Below are 19,412 nucleotides of genomic sequence, written 5' to 3'. Positions count from 1 at the left end.
AGTAACTTTTAAATTTTACCAACAAAATTAACAGAAAAAAACAGCAATCTGCTGTTTATTGCCGCCACTTATGTCTTCAATTTTTAATGGCTTAGAGAGATCCCATTGAAGATGTGCAAAGTTGAATACTTCTATTTTGCTAACTCTGCTAAGAGACTGCTAATTAAAACTCTCAAAGACCCTCATGTATCACAGATAAATTTCAACAAAATGAAAATTTATTAACTGACATTCCATCTCTTGTATTAAATATCTTAATTCAGGTAGTAATAAGCATTGTACAAAAATTTCAAAAACTTAAAAATTTATTATCTTATTTTACAATGTTATAAAATATCGAATATGAAAATGCCCATAATTTATAAAATAAAAAATTAAGTTTAATTTTAAGTCAATACTTATATAAGGCAACTATGAATAACAATATTTTAAATAACTTTGTGCTTATCTTCATAGCTTAGGTAAACACCCATCCATCCAAACTGAAAAAAATAATTATTATCTATAATAAAAGTAAAACAATTATAGCAATTAAAAAAATTTATTCAGAGGTACCCAGTCCAGGTACTCAAACAGTATGAAATGTAAAGTTAATTTTTTTATGTAAGCCCAGTAGACTGAAGAATGTTGTCAACATTCTTTATAGCCATTTTTATATACGACACATTTTTAATAATTAGTAATTAAGACGTTGCCCAATTTTGATTTGAATAATGTTTGAGGTTGTTAATGTTATAGGGAGCTGTTGGCTCAATTGGCAAGGGCTTGCCACCAGAATACAGACAATATCCCCCCATCAAATTTAACTTATCAGACAAAATACCCCCCAAATTGAGCATTGGTTTTCAGTATGGACAGTGGCAGCAATCTGATTAAAAGGCAATACAAGTCGCTAGCTGACTTTTAGCCTAAGTTGGTACCTTGGGTATTAGCCAGCTGATTATTATTATTTAAGGTTTTTGATTGATTCTGGTATTTTTCTGGTACATAATAAGAAAGACTATGTCCAGAATTATAAAATAAACATGTTATGGCACTTAAAACAAATAGTTATGAAATTTAAAATTGTTGCAGAGCTAGAGATATTTAGAAGATTTCCTACCCAACCAGTCTAGTTATGTTTATGATTAAATACGTGTGTAAAATAATGTTTTATTCTTTTGGCCAGCGTTCCTAATCTTTTAGAGGAATGTGATTTTGCTCCCTTCAAAAATAAAAACACGCACACTCAATAATTTTAACAGTGCATAGGAAAACAATGAAAACCACCAATATTTTTCTAAAGCACTATCGCTTGTTTTTGAAATAAGGTATTGATTTCTGTTTATTGATAGTTAAATTCCTTATACATAAAACAATTATATTATTTTATTAAAGGTAGAATTTTGAATCCAATGTCGTATTAGTGTGCAAAATCCCAAAGTTAGGCTTGTAAGCTTTTTCTCTCTAAACAATATCTCTCGGCTCGCTCTAGTAACAACCAATATTAACATCTACCCGCAAATGACGTCAGTAATACGCACCCAAGAAATGCAGTGAAGCCTACCCTTCCATTTATTATTATCATCATCTATTTATACACCTCATGCAAAAATCTAATACACCAAGAATATTCTGACACTATCTCTTTAACGTTATAGGCTTGTAGCACCTCATTTTACTATTCATTGGAATTTAAAATACTTAGCAAAACTTAAACTGTATCTAGATATTTTACAATATTTAGATATATCAGCAATACTGGCCGTAGAAGGTACTGTGATAACATTTCAATTATTTTCAGTTTCTTACAAACCCTATACATTTGCAGTAATAATAACTAAATGTTTCTTTGATAAAGCGATAGCGATATTTACATTTAGTTTTCCAATGAGGTTCTTTGTTAAAGTATTAATAGTAATCAATCCTATACATTTTTAACTTTTTACAACTTTCCGATCAATAAGGGAACCACTTACATTGGTTCTCATATCATAATCATGTGGATTACTCTCAGCATAAATATATTTAGTGCAAAATCTAAGAAATTACCACTATACTATAGACTATGAATTTTGCAAAATCAGATAACTTTCTTGCTCTGCCACATGATAGATTTATGATCAGGTCCCTTGACAGTCCCATAATCAATAAAAAAAACATTTTTGACTTTAATTTGACTTTTACATCACACATAGGCCTTTGTCTCTTTAGAGTACATACCGTATTTTAAATAGAAACTATTGTTTTTATTTGCTCCTACTCTGTTGGAAATGGGCACCACCAAAATGTTATAATATTGGTAATTTGTATCTTAAGCTAAATTTGAGCAGGCTTACCTTTACTGCACATTTTTGTTTAAGGAATCTTGCTCTTGCCCCAGAACTAAATATAAAGACATTAAAAATGAATGGTCTGAAATTGTAGCTATATTTAAAAAGTACAAGTAACATAAAACTTCCAAATTTAAGTAAAAAAATAAATAAAATCACTTCAGCAAAAGCAGTGAAAAAAAAAGCAGGCCTCCTATACTCCTAACACAGTAAAGAGGTTCTTATTATTACTATCTCAGACAGTGGTACCAGCATAAATGGGTCTCTAAATTTGAATTTACTACACTGTTTCAGCACACCATACTATTTTTATTGGAATATGGTTTTTTCGTTAAAACTGCGCAGGACCATAATTTTTAGTAGTAATTGCAATTAAGAACCCTCAATCAATTGTACAGTACCATTTCTAAAAACTACATTTGCAGAATTTTGATAAATGGGTTTTCTTAAATTTTTTAAAACGCAATTGCAAAATAGCAATTAAGCAATTAGAGAAAAAAAGGTATACATTCATGATATTTCACCTGCTAAAATGTGAAACTGGTAGTTAGTATCTCATCAAAATGATGATATCTGGAAGGAAATGGCACAAGGAAGATTTTGAACACCACTTAAGAGGGTGAAGAAGTATTTGAAAATAAATTGTCAAAGAACAGAAAGAGAAAACGTAGAATTGTAAAAGTGTGAGATTGCAAGTCACACAGCAAACGCGTAACAAATGGAAGAATGTGAAAAATAAATAATTTTAAATTACTTATATCAAGAAAGCAAAGAGTAACCTAAATTTTTAATATTTTCCATTCCTTAGGGTAAATCTTTATCTTATAATTGTGTATAGTATTCTTAAACAGATACTTAAAATGTAGTTTGCACTTCATAGTGTATATAATTAACACCTAGGAGAATATTGGTTTGAATGGTTGTTTTAAGCTAGGAAGTGGCCCAGTTTAGCCCTAAATTGCAAATAAAATCAAGAATAAGGGCAGTCTCTAGGGTCCTTTTAGATTATTAGAAAAAGGATAATCGAAGTCATCTTAAGAATTGATGTTCTGTCAAATTTACAGATTTCAAATTAAATAAAAAAATGTGTAACAGATTTTATATTTCTGCTCAGAGCACACAAGTAATGAGGAGAAAATGTGCCCCGTAAAGACTTTTGGCCATGTCCAAATAGTGACAGCTCATTTCGCCTAGTCTACAGTATTTTTATTCCTCATTGAAGTTATTATGACTAAGGGAATGCAACCAACTTTCAAATATTACAGTGCAATGTCGCAATGCTCTTAAATGAAATAATTAGCGAATAACTACATTAGTCCATTAAGAAAAGGGATAATAAAGCTAAACCCTAAACAAATTTGAAGAAATTTAAAAACATACTAATAGCTCGTACTGATAGGTCTTCGGGCAAACAAAAAGGCGCGAAACTCGGACCAAATAGATCTTAGAGTGAAAAACTCAAATAAAATAAAAAATGCAGTCCATAGGTGGATCCTTTTAACTTTTATCTTAAATGAAATGTTCAATTGGATGTGTGGGGTGGCGAAGTGGTTAGCACTCTCACCTCGCAGTAAGAGAAGCCAGGTTTGATCCCAGCTTGTGGCAATGGGTTAAAACTCAGAATCAGTACTCCTCCTGCATTGAGATATTAAGGTCTCTCCCTGCTTGTTCGAGGGGTTTTCCTCCGAACTCTTCGGTTTCCCCTTTCCAAGATTGCTGGGGTTAATGGTAATAGTAAGTGTAGCAAGCTGTTTGGGCTTGCCACGACCCTCCTACTCAATTTCACTCGGCCAACAGTAATTGGCTTTACAAGTCACTAGTTGATTTAGGCCTGTGTGGTTCCTTTAGCACAAAAATATTTGACTAAAAAACCGCTTTTCAAAAGTAGATCTAAACAAGAAAATAATAACTATTATAAAAATAACACAATTGGTATATTTTACACCAGAACTACCAACAAAAAGCCGCTTTAGCACATACAAGCTTATATGGTAAATTAAAAATTAAGAGTAGATAATCTAACTAAGAATGCATACTTTAAAGACAATTTTTTAACCATCTGGTTATAAGAGCACATAAGTCATTTTTGTGAAAAAGTGCAATGAACACATCTTTCTAGCTAGAGCTCAGTAACAACATCCTTATAGAAAACAGTAGAAACTTAAAAGTAGGAATGTGCAGAAGCGCACACTAAACCATTTTTCCCAAAAGGAATTAAGCAATAGAGGTGTTAGGCAAGCTGCAAAATTTGATCTATATTTTATTTTAATTTATGTTCTGTACCCTCTGCATAAATAGTCATTACAAGATGGCTCTCTGCCACTTTGACTTTCCATAAGGGGGCTTTGGTGTATTCTCTCATAGCATATATATGTGATTTATCAAAAAAGGTATTGAAATATCATGAAAAAGGACTTTGGAGGCATGTAAAGAAAGTTTTGAGTTTCAGATAAAGTTTAAAGATTAGAAATGTTTACAGCATTAAACCACAAATGAAAGTGAGACTTATTATGTCTACATTACTGGAACTTAGTCATATAGACTTACTTATTTGCAAAATGTAAATGTTTAGTTGAATAAAGTTCAAGACAGAACCAAGTGTATAAGCTAAATGTATAATATACATTTGAATGAAAAAATCTTCAACCTTTGTCAAATTGACTGTATTACAAATATAGCAATTAAGTTGGGAGCCGTGTCATCAATCAAAACTGTTACTAAAATAGATTTCAATTCTAGTAGAAGCCTAATAATACGATTTTAAAACTAGTTTAATAATAATGTTATAACTATAGCCTTGTAAATTTATATTTTCTAATTGAAACCATAATTAATAATTTAAATGAATCACTGCATTGGTAAACATTTGCCACTATTTAAAATAGTAGAAGCGGAGATAATTAAAAAAAAATACTTCAATCCTTTAAAATGATACATTTATTTCCATGCCAATTCAACAAAACATGCTACCACTAGCAGAGAGAGCTAGATATCATAGAAAGTTTGGAGCTTCTGATTAAGCCAGGAAACTATATGTGCCTAAGGAAGACTGGTGACCCTGATGATTAGCATAGAAACAGGTGTAGTTTACAATGGCGATTTTCCCTAATGATATCCTAAGCTAAACTCAGCACCAATCAATATTAAGCCTTGTCAACCTCGAATATAAATTCACTAACCTCCTGTGCTCTTTATAAACCATCTAGGTGATTTTACTTGAAACTAGATCACTTTTGTGAAAAACATGACACGTTAAATTCTTTTGTTGTTAAGTATATATTTCGTGTGAGTGTTCATCATTTTCTTCACCAGCAGCCTGCCAATGAATTTGATAAAATGCACAACATCTTAAATTCGACGTATTTTATGACGTTTTTGGAACATGGTTTCAGTTTCATGAATAAACTCATCAAAAATAACCATATGAAAGTGAGGGTGCTCAAGGCACAACATTACCAAACTCTAAAAAGGATGCTCAAAATTCAACTGCCTCTTTAGAACTCTTATCCCCAGTTTTAATAATAATTATCTGCTAGGAACCACTATTAAATACACCAAAATGTTATTAAATATCTCATATGGTAACATGTGTGGTTAAAATGGCTTGGAATGAAATGAAGCACAATCAAAATAGTAAAAACAAAATTTATTAATACTATTAAAACCATGCAAAATTAAGAGAAGTTTCTGCTTACCTGAATACTACATGCATATAGCTTGCATATCCAGCTAATACATGCCACCACGCATGTAGTTGAGTCAGCGGATGAAGAATCACAGGACCTGCTTTTCTTATTTTCCTACCCAGAAAAATATTAATGAGGCACAGTCCAGGGTATTCTTACAGAATAGGAGATTTCTTGATCTACCATTATGAAAATCAAACTTTTCTTACATTTATTAACAATAGAAATAAAATGAGTAGCTATATAATTATACGTCTAAAAACTAACTGCTAATTGACCGATTTCAAAATTCATTTTTTTTGTTATAATACCATTACATGTTATGGTCTAAAATTATAAATAAATCAGCCTGCTTGATCCAAACAATTTGAGGTAGTATAATGCACAAAACCAATTTTGAGATCACTCAAAGCTTTAGTTGTGTTTTCCTTCGATCGTGCATTTATTTAAGGTAAATTTTTATCAGTGCTGATAAACTTAAATTTACTTAATATAAACTTTCCTTGATTTTTTTTAAGTTGTAAAAATTAAACCAGATTAATTATAAGTTACTTACTGAAGCTGAGAACAATAAACGTTGTCTACATTCCACAGAAAAAATCCAGTAATAAACATTAGGGTTCCAGCGCAAAACATCTTCATTGGTGCATCTTTGGTTCTATGTGAAATATAAAAATTGTGTCTTACTAAACAGTTCCTAGAAGTTAGGTTCTCAAAATGCAAATTGAAAAGCTGTTGGAATACCAACAACATATAAGGAATAATATTTTTGTGAAAGTAATTTAGCGTGGGCAGAAACTTATGGGTGACATTTCTGTTAACAGCCTGTGAATGAAAGAAAGCTGAATGTCCAGCTCCTTGATTACTAGTGGCCATACTAGGTGAATACTTTTCGAATGTTCTCAGACTAAAGGTGTTCTCTTTCAATCCTAAAACGAACTATGAGCCTGTTCTGGGACTGAGAATTACTCTGCACCCTAGACTATTTTTTATGCTTCAGGATTTATGGCTATTTTTTTACACCTTAACGTAAAAAATGGGAATATAATTTTTTTAATTAAATTATCTGACTGAAGTATAATCATTTCTAATTTAAAAATAATGATAATAATAAATTATAATTTATAGATTTCAACTAGCTGTAGGGAAATGTAGGCCCTAGAGTTTGAGAAGTAAAACTTCATGGGCTATAAGTAGCAAGAAGATTTGAATTTTTTTATATATAATACTTTCACAGTTCTTACTTATTTCTATAATGAGAGCTAGTGCAATTTAAAAACTAATAGCAATGCTTACTGCAAATCCAAAATTGTGGTATAAAGAACAATAGATCCATAAAATATCTGAAATCAGGTTGTATTTATTTATTAGTAAAGAAAAAATGTGACAGCTTAACAACAAAAACTCACTTGGTGAATTAAAGGTTCTCTGTAGATAATATAAAGCTGTAACAGAAAAAAATATATATTAATTTTATTTACTATAAAGAGATGTGACATATACCCTAGTTTAATTATTTTTATTTACTCGCATCAAGATAAAATAAATATAAATATTTTGCAAAATGTGATGGGCAATGGTTAATTAAACCTGTTTCCTAGCTATTTTAAGCTTTATGATAGATAAGATTTGAACAATAATGCATTTTTGATTTTGTGAGATCCCCAGTTTTTTGGTTTAAGATTGGGTTCCAAAATAATATTATTCTCCAGTGATAGTTATTAGTATTAACACCAATAATGGTACTTTCAAAACATCAAATACCACTACTTACAGCACATACAATCACACAGCTTATTCCAAGTTTTAAAGCTAAACCAAAGTTAATTGGCTTTGTAGAATTGACTTCAAGGCTATATAATAAAATAAAAAAAATTTATTCTTGGCTAGGTAGAATATAACGCAATAATAATTGGATTATTCTGTTTAACAAAATAAAAATTCACAATGCATGAATGTTGTTAAAAAACATGCTACCCGAATTTTTTTTAAGTAAACATGAAACCCATTAAAGTTTAGTATTGGCGTCGGACACTAAATAGGATAAACCTCCCACAGCTTTGCTCTGCATGAATTAGGATGAATTAAATGCAGCCCATTCATAGTCCATTAAGAAGTTATTTAATAATCTAAAACCTCATCTTTTAAATAATTCATACCTCCATCGTAAAGAAGGTAAATTTAAATTAAATGAATGGAACATGTTTAAAAAATTTTAAAGCATTATGGGTAATATAAATACAATTTTTTAGGCAATGTACGCATAAAAAAGATGCTGATTTAAAATATTTTGTAAAAAATTTTTAAGGTCCTAAATTGAAAATATAATCCCTCTTGTTCCTAGTTTAACATATATTTAACAAAATAAATCAAACCCAACCTTCTATCTTAGACTATAGTCCTGCTTACGTTGTCAGAAACATTTTAAAATATTTGCATTTTTTAATATTTGGCCTAGTGTTCGTACAGGAAAAATGGACAGTCGGGGTCAGGGTCGGGGTCCCCGTACGAACACTAATTTGGCCCATAATTGGGATTTTTTCAAAATATAATTATAGAGTAAGAATGCACCGATATGGGTACAACCAATATATCAGCTATCCGTGGCCGATATATCAGTCGATATTAATAAAGTCATCTATCAGAACAGTAGTGTATATGATAAAATCATTGTAAAAGAAAGTGCACTGCCATACCATTTTTTTTTCTAATTTTTTATTAAAAGAAGTTTGCAAGAGCATATATGAATATGTTTTTTTTTACATTTTACTTGATACATATTATCATATAAGTCTATAATATTGTCCCATAACTTTGTCACTTTGGGGAATATTTTACTGAGAGCTAGTAACGAAGTGATGTCATCACAAGAGAGTGTCACACATGTAACAATATCATACACTTATGATATTATCTATCACAAATCAAATATTGTTGATTTTATTTGTTTATACTCGAAACCCCCGGTCTTAAAAAAAAAAAGGTCTAGCTTCTGAAGTCTGGCGTACGCAGCGCAGCAAATCACTCTGTAGGTCTTTTAAAAACATTCTTTGGTCTTACGCACTCAGAAGCTAAAAAATTCTCAGACCTCTAATCCCCAAGACAAGCAATGTTTTCGAATGGTGGAGTGCCAATAAAGAACGATTCCAAATTCTTGTCAGCCTTGCTAGAATATCTATCGGATTGGTTCCTTTAAACTTAAGTCTTTTGACGCGATTGAAGTACATGCTTGTGGTGTTTTTCCTTTCCCCAATCTCTGGCTGAGAGAACATTTTACCACAAGATAGCCTTTCTAGGCGTTGTAAAAAGTACTCTAAACTTACTTACGCTGTATACAATCCAACTAAACTAGCCCATATCATAGGTAATTCATCACTTAACTGAAAATAAAAAACTTAATTATTACATAATAACCAACATCACTGAAATATGTCTATGCTTATATATCAGAAAATTAAATGTGTGGAAATACTAATAAAAGTTTACCAAAAGTGACATAAGACCCAAAAGTGTGTCAAATCTACCTTTGCGCCCATTGAAATATTTACCGAGAGCTAGTCTCACAATAGACTACATAACCTACTAGTTGGAATAATACTAGCAACGGTATATTTAGTCTATGGTCTGGCACAATTTTATCCCTTCGATTTATTATCCCGTAGACATACGTTCTAAAACGCCTCACTCAGTGGCGCTGAAGTGGAGGAAATTTCCAATTTTGATGACGTATTCTCAACCCCCTCTTCCCCTCCCTCTCTTTACTTCGCGACAAGCTCTCATTAAACATTATACCGTACTGACACACTTTTGGGTCTTATGTCGCTTTTGCGTTTACTGACAAACCCTTACCAAAAAATAAGTTGGATTTCAGTTTGTATTTAGTTTGTATACACATTATTAGTTGATATTAACTTGGTATTAAGTAAGCTCAAGTTGTCAGCATATTTCAAGTTACTAGTTGAAGGGGTAATAAGTTGTTATTCAGTTGGTAGGAAAATACTTCTTTTGCTAAGATTGTAATTAGTTGGTTTTTAGTAGTCAGGAAGTTACATATTATTTTTAAGTTGGTTTTAAGTAGTTAAATGTAAAAGTTGATTCTGGTTTAGTTGGAAATAAGTTGATTAATAAAGACGATTTAAGTTATTTTTTAGTAGGCATTTGTCCCAAATACAAACTGAAAACCAAGTTGAAATACAAGTTGTCGTAAGTGGTTTTTAGCCAACTTATTTTTTGGTAAGGGAATTATCAAAGAAGAGAACCAATATTTACAAAATCATAAAAAAATATTTACAGAAAATTATTTAATGAAACCTTCTGATGAAACTTACTTGAGTTGAGTATAACAGAGTACAATGGAACATTAATGATCCCACACCAACAACTGAAAGATTGAGAAAAAAGCTGCCATTAAAGAGAGTATGAAATTCCTTATTTATGGTGGATCAGAAATTTTCACATTTCTTCCACCAGGTTTAACAAAAGCTATGTGTTACTAGTTACATTGTAGTGTATGTTAGCAGATGATTTCTCTATTTAGTTCCTACTCAGTTTAACAATAAATTTAACTAGTTTGTAGTTTGGGAAAGAATGTAACAAAAACATGAAAATTATAAAATGTTTTTATCCGCGTCACAAGCTTTTTAGTACTTATTTGGCCAAAAATATTTATATTTATCGACTCGAGCATGTGCATCTTCAATAACTATAGCTAGTGACGTATAAAAAACATTTACATGACCTCTTCTGTAAGTGGGCATTATTATTATTATGTACTATAATGATGAAAAGAGACTTAAACGGTTTTAAAATTCACAATTTATTTATTTAAATATAATGATGTTTTTAATAAAACATTTGAAGCTCAGTAAAACTCAGAATATAAACAGTGGATTTAAGAATAAATTTTCTTCAGAAATGGCCTCATATAAAGTTTTTAGATAAAGAAATGTTCTAACGAAATCATATTAGTTCGATTAAAAGTTATTTATATAGTAAATTAACTCACTAGCAAAAACTTTCAAAAAGTATTATCTGACCCTTACCAAAAAATAAGTTGGCTAAAAACCACTTACGACAACTTGTATTTCAACTTGGTTTTCAGTTTGTATTTGGGACAAATGCCTACTAAAAATAACTTAAATCGTCTTTATTAATCAACTTATTTCCAACTAAACCATAATCAACTTTTACATTTAACTACTTAAAACCAACTTAAAAATAATATGTAACTTCCTGACTACTAAAAACCAACTAATTACAAACTTAGCAAAAGAAGTATTTTCCTACCAACTGAATAACAACTTATTACCCCTTCAACTAGTAACTTGAAATATGCTGACAACTTGAGCTTACTTAATACCAAGTTAATATCAACTAATAATGTGTATACAAACTAAATACAAACTGAAATCCAACTTATTTTTTGGTAAGGGGAATTTTTAGTAGGCATTTGTCCCAAATACAAACTGAAAACCAAGTTGAAAACCAAGTTGTCCTAAGTGGTTTTTAGCCAACTTATTTTTTGGTAAGGGTAACCAGCCCAGACCTTTAACAATTCAAGCATAGCATCAAAGCTGCGGTGATGCATTAATAGTTACACATTGGGAATTTGCAGTCAAATTTATTTATGAACTTACCTGCCATTAGAACGTAACACAAAACATATCGGTTTTCTAGTTTTGAATGGTAGCTGTGGTAAACTCCTATTAATCCTGCCATTATTATGGATAAATTTGACACAGTGTTCCCTATAACAATAAAGTATATAGCCAACATACAAATATTGAGTTTTATTTCTACTTTGTAACTTTTATCAGACATTCATTTTGAAAGTTCTCTCTTTTAGATAACAATAGTGACCTTGATAATTTTTACAGAAAGAACAAGTTTTCTATACACAGTGCAATGCACACCCATATTAAAAGAATACTTCCACATAAAACTCTTACTACTAAACCTTGGATTAATGAAGGCATAACTAATCGTACAAATTCGCTTGCTGGTGGAAAATTGTGTGCATGCGCTAAAAACAGGTATTACTTTGTTCTACATAAATCTATTCTGTGCCCTATTTTTTGTGCATGCACAGATATTTAGTTGCATTTTCTCGCCACTAAAGCGCCATTAGCACATGTTTACTGGTTTTTGCTAAAACGGAATAACCCTATGTATTAATTAATCCAAGACTAAACCAATGGTGATTTCATAAATGTAATAATAGTACTAGAATATGTAATTTAAGTTTTTAGTTAGACGCAAGTTGTGATGCAGGAGGGCGGAATATAGCATCTGCGCATGCGCTTCTAGGGGGGGTACGGAAACGTTGGGGGGACTGATAGCAAGAGAAAGCCTGGGTTTGAGGCAGAGGGGGTATGAAAGGTGGATTGGCGCATGCGCGAATACAGTTTTTATCTATATGATTCGATTCTCACGTTCGTCATAAAAAAAATCGTTAAAACTAACCAAAATCATCTATAAAATTGTTCAACAATGATAATTTGGCTGCACAGCTCTGCTACCCTAGTTACATCATATAGGTCAGCATTCCCATCATCTGATAGATAATTTAGAATTTTTGGGAGGCCGGGTTTTTTTTATTCAAATAAACTCTGCGACAAATTTTGACCATTATTTACATTTACAATAATTGATTTCAATCATGTGGTTTAATTTTAAACTACAATGGAAAGTTTATAGCAATCCCTTAAGGGTTAATAAGTTGTTATTCAGTTGGTAGGAAAATACTGCTTTTGCTAAGTTTATAATTAGTTGGTTTTTAGTAGTCAGGAAATTACATAATATTTTTAAGTTGGTTTTTAGATGTTTCCCTAGTAGGATTTAAGTTGCTTTTAAGTAGTTAAATGTAAATGTTGATTCTGGTTTAGTTGGAAATAAGTTGATTAATAAACAGGATTTAAGTTATTTTTAAGTAGGCATTTGTCCCAAATACAAACTGAAAACCAAGTTGAAATACAAGTTGTCCTAAGTGGTTTTTAGCCAACTTATTTTTTGGTAAGGGAATCATTGTGGAAATTCTAAATGGTAGGAGGCAGCAACCAAATGAACTATGAATGCAAAATAAATCATTTCTTTGTCAATACTTCACCCACCTAACTTAAGACCAGTTTAAATGTTTATTTTCTTGTTAATAATTAAATTGAACTCTAGATATGTATACATATTCTGAATCAGAAAATGAAACTATATAAAAGATACGAAATTAATTAGCAATCACTCTCAACAACTGGTTGTATATCCTTTTAAAGGTTAACACCCAAGGCACTATCATAGACTGGTTACAATAATAAGGTACCTAAAAATTATTACTATCATTAAACTCTGCAAATTTATATCAAAAGGGTAAAACCGATAAACTCGGGAAAAACCTCTTCAGCCTGCAGTTTTGAATTTTAACCAATGTCACATTTGATTTGTTGATTGAAAAAAAATTCAAAAACATGATTTGATTTAAATCAATTTAAATTATTTTTTATATTTAATGGATTTTTAGCACTTTATATTTCTTTTACTTGACAAATTAATTAATAATTTGGGTACAGGAGTAATGTAAACTAAAATTTAGTTTGCTCTGGGTTGGCATTGGAAAATAAACTAATTATGAACATTTTCATAAATACAATGAAGGATAATAGACAGTTTAAACCATGATATTTTAAAGAATGACCTTACCAAAAAAATAAGTTGTCTAGGAACTTGGTTATTTAAGTTTGTATTTGAGACAAACACAAACTAATATTAACTAAAACCATACTTAAAAACAACTTTACACCAACTAGACTACTAAAATCCTACTAAAAAAATATTTTCCAGCTAACTTTATAACAACTTATTTAACTATAGTTAAAAGGGTAATAAGTTGTTATTAAGATAGCAGGAAAATACTTTTTTTTGTAATTAGTTGGTTTTTAGTAGTCTAGTTGGTGTAAAGTTGTTTTAAAGTATGGTCTTAGTTAATATTTCAGTTGTATTTGTCTCAAATACCAACTTAAAACCAAGTTCCTAGACAACTTATTTTTTTGGTAAGGGTCATTTAAATTAAATAAAAACATATATGAGGCAAGCCTGTGAATTTGGGTAAATTATATATGTTCCATAAATATTACTCTACAGCAGAGTTTATTAAGCAAATCATAGATTGGTTTTATTGTAGTTTTATATCTCAAAAAATATTCCACAGCTACGAACACTTACAAAATTCAGCAATGTAATATGATATTTCATAATTCTCTTCACACCAGTCAAGAGTGCTAGTAGGTTCACCCCAGTATCCTTTGGTAGTTGGAGCCATTTTTGAAGATCTGTTAGACCTCCAACAGTTAACGGCAGTATTACAATTGATAAATATTGAATTTTTTGCTAAATTTAAGAAACTCAGATTCACTCATATAAAAAAAAACTGGTCTTCTCACAACCTGAAAAAAAGAAAGAAATACATTTAAAAAAGTACTCTCCAACTCAACACGAAACGATTTTTTCCAAGTTTTTGCCCAATACCACAAGCTGGGTTCAAACCCGGCTCCTATTGTTGCGAGGCAGAAGTGTTAACCACTCTGCCACCCCGCGTAACTAATTAGGAGCCTTCAGGGGAGCTAGGCAATCGAAGAAGATTTGGAGAATCTTTCCACAGTAATTTGTTTATTAAGACCAAAGCAAATAGCAGCAATGTTTTTTTAAGACATTGGTATAAATACCAAAGCTTTCATAGTTTGACAGTAAATGTTGGTCAACAGAAATGGTAAGCCACTCTCTATGCAGAATATATCGATGCCATGATTAAAATATTTAATTGAATTCCACTATAGTGATGGGAAAATATTTTCGGACATATTAATTCTAAAAACTTAAGGAATTTCAAAATTGAACGGATCAGTCACTACACAAAGAGATAGTGTTTCTATATCAGCCTGATCTGTCATTTTAAAGGGCAGCTATCAAGATGACAATGCCATCATGTGCTTTCCATCATACCTAGTGATACTTTTAAAAAAAAAGTGGCATTTTGCCATCCAATTGACATTTGAATTTTAAATTGGAATTATCCAAATTTTTAAAAGTTTATCAACGTAAAGAAAGACGAATAGAAGAAGAGTCACACTTCACTTATAAAATTTTGTAAAATAATTTTTAAGCTACATGTATTGACAAAATGGCAGACAATCCTACCCATTCAGAGTCTATGACCAAATGTTTACACAAACATTAGGAGTAAATTTAACACTTCAGAAGAGAAACTGAGTGGACAGCGAAACACCGACAAAATCATAGCTAGAGCATATACTGTGCATTTCCTGATTTTTTTATCATTGCCTTCTTCCTCCAAATGAAAATACTAAAAATTTCGTTACATCATAAACTTTGAAATACACTCTAATGTAAATTTGAAAAGAAGTACCAAAGGCCTGAGCTGTTTATTTAAAATAAAATTTAATTAAGTATAAATATAACCTATATTTAGATAAAAATATAAAGACTAAACAAAGTTAAAAATATCAACAAATGGTTGATTTTTTTAAGGAAAATAGGTTCAAAATAGGCTCTATAGTGCAGCATATATTTCTAATAAAATTTAAATTTATCCCATAACTACGAATTTTTCCTCAAATAATGATTAGATTTTCTTCTCTTTTTCAATTCTTCGTGTCTTATAATTTTCTTACTCAAAGACCTCTCTTCATAATCCTTGATAATCTTCCTTTATAGCAGACGACATTACTAAGCTTCTGAAGTAATAGATGCGTCAAAATTCTACAGGCGCTGAAATATAATTTTATACAGAAAAGATCTATAATGCGTTAAAGCGCTGCCTACGTTAATCAAGGCCCGTGCGCGACTCCCATTTCCTATTTTGTTTTGGCAATTTAAGTCGCCTTATTCTCTCACCGCGAGCGCTGTTTATTGGACCTGCGTGACGTCACACATTTGAAATCCTAGTTTTCCCGCCGTTTGCTGTAGAAAGTTTGGTTGTGTCGTCTGCTAGCGTTTTATACGTAAATTAGCGTTTTATCGCTATTTTGATGCCCAGACATCCAGTATTAATTAGGTAAGGTAATATTTCTTGGTCTAATTTTTAATTAATCTACTGTAACGTGATAAATTATAACTGTACTTTCATTTAGGAGTGAAAAGGTAGTGAAATTGTAAAATAATAATTAATATGCCAAGGCTTCACGATGGTGGTATGCATTGTACCTGGTTGCAATGAAAGTGAAAAGAAGAGAAATAGAAGAAACCGGACATAAAAGAGACTGATGATATCAGTGAGTACATAAAAGAATTTGCTGCCAACAGAAAATCTAAGGTGTGTTGCCTGCATTTTACAAAGGAATATTTTAGTATTATCATGCTAAAAAAAACGCCTACTACCCCATGCAATACCAACTGTGATTAACAAATGTGATATTTCAAGTTTGCGTGATATAAACTCAAACCAAAAAAACTGTGATTAGATATCTTCCCAAAAATCAACTAAAAGAAACTGTACAATTGCATTAATTGGTGGTTATCTTGTTAAAGTGGCAAAGGAGCGTACAGAATGTTACAACTGTTTAAAAAACTAATTCAGCCAGATTCAAATGCGCCTTTGCTGAAGTTAATAAGAGAACAGGACAATGGAGGTCTTAAGTACCCCAGCAGGCTACTGATTAACGTAGGCAGCGGTTAAAGCACGCACTCTTCGCGCAATTTATCGCTCGCCCTGGTAAGAAAAAAGGGCGTGGCTAGCAACTTTAACTATATACGACCATATTAATCAGACAATTTATATGATTTCTACGAGTACCACGGAAAGTAACCAACGATCTATTTCGGAATCATCTATAGGTCGTCTATATGTGATTCACATAATATAATTAATTTTAACAATGACCCTTTCTACCATCGGGGGCTAACATGGGCGGTGTCTTTCTTTTTTTTAAGTCATCACCATAGAGATAGAAAAGAAATAGAGGGAAGATTACCCCGTTAAGGCACCCCTGTTTTTGACTGGGAAAATTCATCCCCCCCCCCGCGCATGCATGAAAGCGGAGATGGTCAGAATTTGCAACGCCATCTATCCTTCCTTTGTTTACCTCAAATGACAGTTGATTTTCAAAAAGGCATGATGTATTTTATTTCACTGCGCGTCGATGGCGCCACGTAATCTGCCCATCTCATGGCTTCCTACATTGGCGAAAAAAGGGATCGGCACTCGCGGTCAACTTCGCCAGATACAATAGTGCGAAGAAAATGACTCCTGATTCTTAGAAAAATACCTGTACTTTAACAAAATTACTTGATAATCATAAATAAAGGAATTTATTAATAAAACTCTTACCTATTATCGTTCAATAAGAAATATGTGTATCAAAATTTTAGAATCTTAATTTCGTGCTAAGTTTCAAAAAGTTGTCCTTCAATACAATTATTGAGGGGCGGCGCGCGACCAACGTCATAATAACTAAGCCCCTCGTATCCTAGCGACTGAGACTATAGACTACCAGAAGTAAATGAACCGAAGTTATCAGATTGGTGATGTTGGAGACGTTTTCCTTACGGAACCATAGTTTAAAGCAACCTTTAAAATTTCACGCCTAAGTTTTACTACCGCCTCTCGAAGCAAACCGATAAGCACCATTAAGTTAACCACCTATGGACTGCATTGTAAAGGATTGTAAAATTAGCGAATAAGTAGATTTCCTTTATGAAAAGGAATAATAAAACTAAACCCTAAACAAATTTGAAGAAATTAAAAAACTTACTAATAGCTCGTACCGATAGGTCTTCGAGCGAACAAAAAGACGCGAAACTCGGACCAAATAGATCTTCGAGTGAAAAACTAGTTAAACAAACCGATAAGCACCATACTGATGTTAGCCATTGTTAGGCTTAAGTTACATATCAATGGATAAAATAACACGTGATATTGAATTCAAAACGCTCGCTTATGATTTTTCGTGTAATTTTTAGATCACGCAATTAAATCACATAATTAAATATAGCGTTTACATAGGATATAAAGCACCCACAATTCTCTAGTGCAATTTATCATGGGAGTAGTTGGGGCTGTACATCAGATTCGTTTTAACCAGTTTTCCATAAGGAAAATGCCTCCCAGTTTTCAGGTCAATTCCAATAACCATGATTTATTTACTTCTGAGACTATCTAATGCAGTTCGATATTCGTGGTTGAAATGAATACATTCCTAATAATATATAATAGGCGCGACAATAAATTATATTTATATCTCTTTGAACTTTGTCTTAGCGCTATTAGATCAAAAAGCACGTTAATATTTCAACGAGTTGTCATAAAGAATTTATAATATAGACCATGGAACTAATTAGCGTTTATTAGTTCTCTGTATAGACTTTTTATGAATCGTGTACTTTAGTATACGAGTCATTATATTTAGTAATATAATACTGCGTACCTGGAACAGAAATTTGTATTCCCCCATAACGGACTCGGGTGTGGGTGTGTGTTCCCAACGCCATTTTGTTACAAAAAAAATTACTAAGAATTTTGGAATAATTATTGCTGTATTCCAAAAATATTGTTAAAATTATTAAATAGGCGCTTAAATAAAACATCTTCCCAGAAATTGCCAAGAAGTAATATATATAATAAATAATATAAGTTATTATTTATATAGTGCTTGTTGAAATATTAGAAAGCTGGAAACTTTCTGGAACGTAACCATAGATATAAGAAATGTATATAAAGGTCTAGATAAATTTCGGGGCGTCTAAGCCTAACATAAAATACGGAATTGACACCGAGCAGACACCGAGGAAGGCACGTGACCAAGAGAGCGAGCTCTCTTAGCATTTTAGTACTAAGTGCTTGACCTTTCCGCAGGCCGTAGTCTTTAGACACCATCTGTTGGTGACTTTTAGTATAGTTTTTAAGCCGGAGACAATAGCTCTCGCGACGATAGCACGAGCTTTCTTACGGATAGATAGCGCGTTATAAGGATAGCCTGCCGAAATTACGCGTTTCTGCTAGCTGTCACCTCCGTATTCACTCCCTTTGAAATATTTTATCTAGACCTTTATATACATTTCCTATATCTATGAACGTAACATCGGTTTTTTGCTAAGCCTTAACATGCCAAAACGTTACCTGGTTAAAAGGAAACACTTGTTGCATACCGTACTGCAAAAGTAATATGTTTAGTTCTAAATGAATGAGTTTTCATCTTTTTCCAAAAGATAATTTTATACGAAATGAATTAACTCTGCTTACATGAGAAGCTTTAAGCGAAAAAATATTTGAAATTTACGTAAAAAATGTTTTATTCTGATATAAAGAATTAAAACGAATCACCTAATTTATACGACATTAATTTTAGGTAATGTTTAATACACAAATTAAACCATTGGTAATTCAAAGCATTATTTTGATACAGATTTACAG

General features: G+C 31.6%; 1 protein-coding gene across 3 annotated transcripts; it reads right to left on the bottom strand.

The window, feature by feature from the left end:
* Positions 1–327: 327 nt before the first annotated feature.
* Positions 328–17,345, bottom strand: bwa (alkaline ceramidase). Of its 3 annotated transcripts, none has more exons than XM_090171647.1 (12): positions 17,331–17,345; positions 14,210–14,430; positions 11,635–11,745; positions 10,327–10,379; positions 9,326–9,378; positions 7,773–7,851; positions 7,408–7,443; positions 7,295–7,341; positions 6,555–6,656; positions 6,008–6,112; positions 2,319–2,364; positions 328–482 (listed from the first exon to the last, which is right to left on the bottom strand). In XM_090171647.1, the coding sequence occupies exons 2-12, from the start codon at positions 14,304–14,306 to the stop codon at positions 429–431; spliced, it is 783 nt and encodes a 260-aa protein (XP_090027773.1). In that variant the 5' UTR covers positions 14,307–14,430; positions 17,331–17,345; the 3' UTR covers positions 328–428. The 3 variants fall into 3 exon arrangements, with proteins under 3 accessions (XP_090027773.1, XP_090027772.1, XP_090027771.1); XM_090171646.1 differs by lacking the exon at positions 17,331–17,345 and adding an exon at positions 15,676–15,799; XM_090171645.1 differs by lacking the exon at positions 17,331–17,345 and having other exon boundaries at positions 14,210–14,757.
* Between the last annotated feature and the right edge of the window lie 2,067 nt (positions 17,346–19,412).

This window comes from Leiobunum rupestre, chromosome 4 (assembly GCF_980474605.1).
Source record: "Leiobunum rupestre chromosome 4, qqLeiRupe1.1.hap1, whole genome shotgun sequence".
Taxonomy (NCBI): Eukaryota; Metazoa; Arthropoda; class Arachnida; order Opiliones; family Sclerosomatidae; genus Leiobunum; species Leiobunum rupestre.
Note: the sequence above shows the minus strand (reverse complement) of the source record. Positions and strands in the feature narration are given on the sequence as shown.

What these genes read in the sequence shown, in the direction of transcription:
- bwa (XM_090171647.1), bottom strand. Translation starts at nt 14,306, where the DNA reads ATGGCTCCAACTACCAAAGGATACTGGGGTGAACCTACTAGCACTCTT. An exon ending in GTGTTACGTTCTAATGGCAG is followed by an intron (nt 10,380 to 11,634) that starts GTAAGTTCATAA and finishes TCAATCTTTCAG; the next exon opens with TTGTTGGTGTGGGATCATTA. An exon ending in GAGAACCTTTAATTCACCAA is followed by an intron (nt 7,342 to 7,407) that starts GTGAGTTTTTGT and finishes ACCTGATTTCAG; the next exon opens with ATATTTTATGGATCTATTGT.